A 9,149-nucleotide genomic window follows, 5' to 3' on the forward strand; every position below is an offset into this window, starting at 1 on the left:
TTATGCTCAGTCTAGGGTCAACCATTGCAAATACTTCGTACTGTTTTTAAGCAGCTCCTCTGTGACAAACTCATTGGAAATCAATTGTGAATGCTTTCCACATGAGACCTGCAGTGAGTTCACTGACAGTCATTCTACCCAAGTCCCACTGAGTTGCAAATCCCACAAAAAATTTTTGGGATTGCTCAAAATACTGAGTAGCTGATATCACCATTCCAATTCTTTCAGATAGGTTCTATCTGCTTTTAGTCAACATTTAAATTAATTACTGTATTTCCATTGGTCACAGTGGTTAATAGTGAGCATTGGAGGTCATGTTGTGACTTTCCCCTGCAGTTTTTCCTTCATTGCTCTGAGATTTTTGTTGATATTTAGGTGTAGAAACTGAAGGGAGTGATTATACAAGGTAAGCACTATGAACATAAAAAGGATGATTCCTTCGCAGTTGTGTAAAGACCCAGCAACTCTCTTGCATCTAGCATGTGTTCTCCAAATCAGGCTTCAGTGAGACTGAAATAGGGAAAAAATGATCACTCCTCTCTAAAGTAATTAATTTAATTCTTGTGTGAAGGAAGAGAAAAATCTGTTTATAAAATGTGATTATGCTACACTGCTAGGTAAGTATGTTGCTATTAGACACCAATTTTTTATATACAGTAAAGACCAATGGATAATAGTTAACAGTGATGCTTATGGAGAAAATTATTTCAGTATTTGTTTTTTAGATTGTGGTAAAATGCAAAACATTTTTCACTGCTAACATTTCCCAACTAGTGACAAAAAATATTTCTTCATTTTGAAAGCCATTTAATCCTTCTGGGAACAATCAAGATTTCTCTGTAATTCTGTGGGGGGTGGCTTGCCTAATGCTTTGGTAGCAATGAGAGAAAGAATTTGTTTGGGGGTGCTGTTACAGGTATTAGTGGGGCTGATAGGTATCTGGACTTTTCCTAGCACAGAAGGTCTGAACAGCAGGGTGTCTGGTCCTTTGCTATCTTTTTGTAGTTGAATTTCTGAACATATTTAGATCTCTGCTAAAGGAAGCAAAAAAGGCAAGCAGCAAATTGCACTGATATTAACTGGGTGGAAAGAAGACCCTGTTGCTGAGACTCTGTTGAAAGAGTGGAATTTGTTTTCATTCTTTCAGCTAAAATATGCCATCAGACAGCTAAACTGTACTTCGTGCTTATTCAGTGGCACAGCTGTCTGTCTATTTACAGTGCATTATTTTTATTTTGATCTTTCTAGGTACCAAAACCATATAATGCTTGATCCTTTCTCTACTCTTTATTTCTTTGTTGGTATACAGTCCCCCTGAAGAACTCGGTGCTTCACTGCTACCTGGCCCTGAAAACCCATCTTTCCTAATGGACAGACCTGTCCTAGAGTCACACAAGTTCATATCTGAAAACAGAACTGTAGTGCAGAAGAGTGAGAATAACATCAAGACACCAGAGCGAGGCAAGACAGAAGCTCAGGTGAACAAAACATGAACCTGAAATAGTGCTAAAGCTGTGAAGAAGACCTACCAAGGAAACTATCTATTTGCCTTCTAATTACCAGTGAAAAAAGAAATGTAATGGGCAGCTTCACCCTTCTGTTAATTTTTCATTTATGGAAAAAATGTGGTCTGAGAATTTAGTGAAGCTTCATTTGGATACCTTCCACAGATTAGTGACTGACTTCAGTGACCTTGAGAAGTATTTTAAAGAATATTTGCTGTTAGTTTTTATTTTTTCCCAAGTGGTCTTAGTTAAAGACAACATTAAAGACAAGCTAAGACTGAGGCCTCTCTCTATTCTGACAGAAAAAACCGCCATCCTGTCTTCAAACTGCAGGCAAATGTCAAGGAAGGACATCTTTATTCTTATTAGACTCGGGCCATTTTTGTCACCATGGCAATAGCTAGAGGACAGAATGGGCCCTTCTTCAAGATAAACCCAGAGTAGTGTTCACTCCAACTAAAATAACTCATGCATAAAAGCTCTCCATTAATCCATTTCCAGGTTCTCTGCATAGAAAGAATGCTAGAGGAGAGGGTAGGACAGTGTAGGTAAAAATAAGTGCAGAGCAGTGTTTTCTTTCTATATTTATACGAGAGGTTGGTAGCTCTGCACGTACTAAGAATATATGGAACACTGGGTTGTGTTCAAACCACTTTGTGTTATCCACTCGTCTTGTTCTTCCCAGAAGCCAGGGGTGCAGTAGCTGAGAACTAGCGTGTGCATGTCAGGTCATTCAGGCTACCACTCCTGTCATGCATTTTGCAAGACCTCTATTTTAGAACTCTAATGCCCAGCTTGAGCTACGGTGGCAGCCAGCACATATCTGCAGGAGAAGCAGTAGGCAGACATTACTTAAGCATATAATTTTGATGGCTGGCATTTGTTGGTTTAGAAGACATTAAGATGGGACTTGCATCCCTGCACTGGGATTCTGTCATGTGTGTTGCTCTCTTGCTCATTTTCTCTCAGGGCTGAGAATTCTTTTAGAGCAGTTTTATACTGATTTCCAACATCTTGTAGTGCAGGTTATTTCAATGTTTCTTAAAAAGATGCAGACCCTAAGTCAAATTATATCTTTTAATAGAATCCAAAAGCTTGGAGGTGCTGAGGCCCCAGCTCTTAGTCTTAAAATTTCCTAGCAGCCTTGATTCCAACCAAGTTTATGCCATGCCTCTAAAGCAGCTTACCTCTAATGCAGTGTTTGTCTCCCTAACCTCTGGGCTACTGTCTCCTGCATGGTCCAGAGACTGCTACTTCCATTCAAAGACCAGGAGCTTCTCTCTTCTACATCCAGTCTCTCCCTCCATCTCCTTGTCCCAGAGCAGTTGTGGGACTTCACAGAATCATAGAATCACAGAACGGTTTGGGTTGGAAGGGACCTTAAAGATCACCTCATTCCTTCTATGTGCAGGGACACTTACCACTACACCAGGTTGCTCAAAGCCCCATCCAACCTGGCCTTGAACACTGCCAGGGATGGGGCAGCCAAAACTACTGTGTCCAGCCTGTTCAAGTGTCTCACTGCTCAAATCAGAATATTCCATTTATCAGAAATTCCAGGGAATGAGGGTTTTGTTTTAACATAAAACAAAGCAAGTTCTCATACACTTAGAATTCATCACAGAACAATAAATTTGCTTTATAGAGTAAATTTTGCAATCAATTCTAATAGCCATTAGAAATTCTTTAGTGCATCAGATGACTTCAATCAGTTAAATAAAAGTTAGCTAATAAATCTGCAAGACACACCAAATTCCAAATTTGCCATACCCTCTTGTAGCAAACTTTGCATAGAAAATGAAATGCTATTGCTGATAAAGTTATGAACAGATATTTTTATTTACAGGCAATAGCCTCTTCTGAAGCAGATGTGTTAAAAATGCACGAATCCATTAGAAGTATTCGTAATGAAGGCAGGTAGGTAAATGCAGTAGTATGATGACTGAATCTACTCTATTTCCTACAGTATGTTCAGTTCCCTCTGTTCCTGTTTTGTTTCGTTCTCATGAGTCAATGTACAATTATTGCTCCAAATTTACACAAGGGCGCCCCAAGACTAGATCAAAATAATTGTATTTTCATTGTAAGTCTGTGTCTTTACACCACTCTATTCTCACATGAGAAGACAGAGATATGACAAAGACCTTCAGCTTTCATTTAGATTAGCACTAGTTGAGAGGCTATCTGGGAAGCCTGCTCCTGAAACACTGCATCACCCTCTGACCCAGAGCTTATCATATAACTGGGTGAATGAATCACATTACTCATGGGAAGCTCTTTGTTCTTTTTTCTGGACCAACTTCCAGCATTTACTAGCCTGTTCACAGAACTGGGCTCTGAGTTAGTTGAAGGTAGTCACCATATTACAGTAAAGACCCATTAAATGCTGTTCTAAGCGACCACTGTAATACTAATTTTAATTTTAAAAGGTTTGGCTTGCATAATTCCAGTGAAATCGATGTGGCTTTTGTCTGTGGCCAGCACATACCCAAAGGAAGTGGATCAGGTGAACTTCTGGATGTAACTAAGCAAATGGGATAACTTTTTCAGCTGTGTGTTGTGAAGTAGTTGGTTTAGTACTACAGTGTCAACAAGCTTTTCTGTCAGTCTCCACCTTCGCCATGGGGAAAACAAAACTGTATTTCTACCCTGACTTCTTAGAGAAATCCCAACTCTAGAACAGAGATTTGGGTGGTATTTTTGTCAGCCTGTGCTCCAAGTAGGTAATTTCTAGATCTTCTGTGGTGTGTGGGGGAGGGTGGCCCTTCTCACTGCAATCATCACAGGATCTTTCCAAGGACAAGAGGCTTATGCAGGAACTATTTGTATCATCAAACAAGCTGCACAGAAGGAACTCAGGCAAAGGGTCAGAGGCTGCTTTTACTCCTTTGCTGCCCAGGTGGAAATGACGGGAATCTTTCAGGTTGGGGAGTTGCCATAAGTGGTTTGCTTTTAGACGGAGGGACTGCTATAATGTCTCTCCTGTTGCAACCACCTTTATGGGAAAAGTAAAACCCCAAGATGCAAGGCCCAGTCCTGACTATAGTTCCACTCAGTTCGCATCTTTCCTCATCTAAAACGCTCCTGTTGTTGCTAATTCCATGGCTACAGCCCAATTCCTGTAGTACTGGCCTCTAACCCCAAGGCTGACAAAATTTCCTGAACTGACAAATAGGAGAAAGCTTGTGCTACAGTGTTTGCTCTTTTCCATGACTGCATACGTTTGTGTGTGTGAGCTAGAAAAATTCCCACCCTCCTGTGTCCCTTGGCAGGTACATGAAGAAGCAGTTCAACAAGTGGAAGGGCAAAATGCAATTTCTTCACAACTGCCAGGAAGAGAAAAGCTGCAAAATAGAGGCAAAGCTCCAAAGCCTGAGAGCAAGCCACGAAATCTTACAAATGAAGTTGCAGCAAATGAAGCAAGAAGTAAAGGTATAGTGATAAATAGAGCAAAAATATTCATAGCTATAGGCAATTACTGAACACTAACTACTCCTTCTGCTACAGACCAGCAGTCTTGATACTATTCTGTGCACCTTCCTCTTGTCTGCTTACAGTCTTGCCTTCAGAGGAAGCAATTGAACTCTTTGAAGCAAGGATTTACTTGTCATTCTGTATATATTTAGCATCAAGCACAGATACCAATGTCTGGGATATTTAGATACTATGGCAGTTAAAATAATGAGAGGATATTCCAATATAGTAAGAAGATGAGTGAGAAAATGGTTTCCAACAGAAATGTTAAATATTTCATTGCAGTCTTTTCTTTAGAGAAGAGTTCTGTGTTGGCACTGAATAAATAAAATACTTTTTACTCAAACAGAAAATATTTTATTTCCTTTAAATTGTATTGACTCTTGTTTATTTAAGATCTCTCTGAGGTTCTAAAAAGGTCCTTATTTCACAGGGAATGCCGACATGTTTGCCACCTGCAGCATGTTTGTAGCATTTTCTTCATTGCTGCTTTTCATGTGTGTTTCAAGAATGGCCAAATACAGAGAAAAGCCAGACACATCTGCATTGTACACTTGACCAGCTTTATAGCACTTGCACATGGAGTCCAGTATGACCTGGCATTTCATACCGTTCCATCTGCATGCTGTGACACTGACCTGTACACAGCTTGCAGGACTGGCTCCACGCATGCAGTTTAGTGTCCAGTACATGCACAGTCAGCTCAGGGATCCCAGTTGCACCAGACTCGGTGTTTATGCAGTGGATAGTATTTGCCATCATAGTTCTGTCTAGAAAATTCAAGTACAGTGGTGGCACTGACAACCAACCTAGTTTTGGAATTCCGAATGTTAACGGGTGTGAGGTGTTTGATATGTGTTAAATATACACATATATTTTTCACTTAGTGCAATTCTTCTAGAACAATTTTCCTGCAGTTTTACTCTTGAAATGTTATTATTCTTACTTTTCAATCGCATTAAAGCGTATAATGTCTTCAGATTGAAATTGTGGAAAAAAATGGCCACATAGATTTGTCCAAACAAATTTTATTTTATTCTATTGCAGGATAATATTTCATTCATGAAAAGAATTGGTTTAGTTCACCAGACCTGAAATTATTTTCTTACCTACTTTAGTACTGTCAGTAAATCAAAATATCAATGATTTTCACAATGTAGGTTCTATGTATTGTCTGTTGTAGACAATGTTCCAGTCATCAGAGCATCCTTTTGTACAGTGTCCATATATGATGCCAAGAAGTCCTCACATCTTGCTGGGAAGGACACTGCAGGATGGACCGAATCCTGCCCAAATACGGCCTAATTCCAGAACATGTGCAGACTGGAAATCTTTGAATCCCTCCAACTCTGCAAACAGAATGCAACTTTTACAGATACCTGAAGTTCCCACTGCAGTGGACTTCATCTTCTCAGAAGACCCACTGGAGCCAGCATCCCTGCAGAGCAACAGACCTCGGGATAAAAAAACAAAAGAGAATCAAACAGATATGCCTGAATTGACAAAAAACACCCACAGGGGCATCATGAGGAATACAGTTCTTACTCCCACTGCAGTGAAGGTACCATCTGATGAGAAAGAAGCCAGTGAGGAAGTAGAACTGCAGCAGCTAGTGATGAAACTAAAGGATGCAGTGTCTCTCCAAGCCCAACCAGGTATAAGTTCTCCCAGGTCTCTTGACACTGTCTTCACACCTTCATCCAGTTTATAATATAGTTCATAATCATTTAACCCTCAGAGGAGATCCAGATTCTTGCCTTTGCCATTGTAGAAATATGCCAGCTGTATAGCGTAAGATACAACATATTCCTGTAAGGTGAAATATAGCTCCTTATGTTGGACTAATTTAAAACATGAGTCAAAGTGCATGAGAGGAAATCAGTCTTAGCAGTCAGTTGAGGAGCAAACTTACAGTTGAGGGCACTGGAGGTCTTCTCTGTTGCCCTTTTGACACCGTAACTATGAATCTAGTCCCTGGCAGACTTCCAGCAGTACAAAATCCCTTTGTAGGATCAATGGTCTTGCTTAGAGCTTTGTTCAAAGGTCAAGATGTCTCACTTTTGAGAATGAGGATGTAAAAAAAAGAATGACAGCAAAAAACTGCCGTTTCTAAAAAATTAGAAATTTACAGAGTTTTTTACGGCTCTGACAGCACCTAAATGGTCTGAAAGTCTTAAAATCTGTTCTACTTTTCAGCTCAACAGTCTGCTTTGCAGCAGGAATTCTTCTCTACAGCTGAACATGTCAGCAGATCCTTTTCTGACCTCATCAACCAAGTGACTTCACCAGCTTGTACAGGATGGAAACTACCACTTGCCCTTACAGCTCCACTGAACTATTGAAGGTAATTGATGCCATATCAGTCTTTTAAAAGTGTCTCAGATATTTTGCTGTAATAACCCAGCATAACACACTTCTGCATTTACTGACTTCACCAGGGACCATAAATAGTGTTAGAGAACGACATTCCTAACACTATTGGTGGCTTCTGTTGGTGGTTTCCAGCTCCTGTGCAGTAGATGTTAGCCCAGCTGACAAAAATCAGCATGTCTTCATTAACGTTACACAGGCTGTAACAACTGTCCTGCACTGTCCTCTCTTCTTAGTGCTGTATAATCCATAATGGCTTTTCTTTCAGGAATATTTTTTTTAATATATATATGAGTTCAGTTAAGTGATTTCAGTGATGTATTTGCTATCACATCATTGTTTCTTAGACCAAAGGAAGAAATGAGTTGTTAATTGTCAGACTTCCTAATATTTGCTGTTTATATAATCATATTTTTCCAAACTACTGAATTAAAAGAAAATATGCTTTGAACACTTAAAGGAATTTAATTGTTTTAGAAGAGCCTTTCCACTACTGATTAACTTACATATCTGGGACAACATTGGAATAGAATGCTTAATTTTCCACACAGATTTTCCTGGTCTTGTATTTTTCAGAATTAATTATAATCACCAAGATAAAGGAACAGACTGACTCATAAAAATGGCTAGAAATCTTGTTTTCTGTTGGTAGCACCTCAGCCACCTTCTTGAAAGACCTTACACTGTGGTAGTGATATTAATGAACATTTCTGGTTCTTTCTGCTAGTTTTGTTTGCAGGAGGCCTTAATTACACTTACTGCAAACACCCAAGCATTACAGCAACAAATAATGGTATGCAACTGAAAGCTGACAAGTAGCTTGTCTCTAGCAAAGGAAGTGTGACGTAGCTGAAAAGTAAAGAAACTAATTGAGGGGGATGACCCCACAAAACATATAGGGATGAGGTACCTGGAAAGTGGATACTTGTATTATCACAAACAGAATATAGTGTGCGATAGAGGCTTAGTAGCTTTTGCAATATACCAGTGCAGAGAGATACAAACAACAAAGAACTTCTGATAATGGAAAAATATCCATCAGCTTTGGTTGAGACTTTGTTTCCTTCAAGCGTGAGTGCATGTGGATTAGAATCAGCTGGAAACAGTCATAGCTGTGTTGCATGGGACCAAACCAGTATTTGTTAGTAGATCTGGAGCACAAATTCCTGCAAATAGGTGCTCCTGAACCACCATGAACTCTTACTGCATGGCAGCACATAAAGACTCAAGGAAGTGTTTTTCCATCCTAATAAGCAGCTGTTTAACTACCAGGTCTTTATAAGATGAAAGGAACAAAACCCCAAGACCTTTATTTTGTTGCTACTCAGTTCAGCTGGTAACAGAGCAACTTCAGACGTGTTCATTTCTTTGCTCTTCTGACACACTCAGACAAGAAACAATAAGTAGGAACCGTATCTGCAAAAGCAGTCCTAGCTCACCCCAAGATCTGCTAATGAAGTTTAAAGCAAAAAGTGGTAGGAAATGATATCCTGTCTTTAAACATAGAGACATTTTGAATTATTCCTGTACAGGAAATCTGCTTGCATCTCACACTCACAGCACTTTTTTTTTCTTAACACAGCCACCCTAGAAAGTCTCAATTTATAGTGAGTAAATCAGTAACAAACATTAGCATCTTCTGATTGTCTTTTAATGCCAAATTGTTAAGACCTGGATAAAAGCAAGACCTAAATTATAAAATAGAATTATGCTCTGAGACTGTCAGAGAGAAGAAATTCCCTCAGGCAAGCATTCCTTTAGGAACTTTATCACTTACAGTTTTACATGTCATTAGTTGCA

At 39.4% G+C, this 9,149-nt stretch overlaps 1 protein-coding gene across 1 annotated transcript in view; it reads left to right on the forward strand.

The window, feature by feature from the left end:
* Positions 1 to 9,149, forward strand: part of DYTN (dystrotelin) — a 63,787-nt gene that overhangs the window by 12,025 nt on the left and 42,613 nt on the right. The window contains exons 10-14 of the mRNA XM_065670112.1: positions 1,310 to 1,478; positions 3,352 to 3,422; positions 4,778 to 4,937; positions 6,163 to 6,634; positions 7,176 to 7,323. Of these exons, the coding sequence (XP_065526184.1) occupies positions 1,310 to 1,478; positions 3,352 to 3,422; positions 4,778 to 4,937; positions 6,163 to 6,634; positions 7,176 to 7,321 (1,018 nt within the window). The 3' untranslated portion in view covers positions 7,322 to 7,323. The remainder of the gene's footprint in view (positions 1 to 1,309; positions 1,479 to 3,351; positions 3,423 to 4,777; positions 4,938 to 6,162; positions 6,635 to 7,175; positions 7,324 to 9,149) is intronic.

The sequence above is a fragment of the Lathamus discolor genome, chromosome 3, assembly GCF_037157495.1.
Source record: "Lathamus discolor isolate bLatDis1 chromosome 3, bLatDis1.hap1, whole genome shotgun sequence".
NCBI lineage: Eukaryota > Metazoa > Chordata > Aves > Psittaciformes > Psittacidae > Lathamus > Lathamus discolor.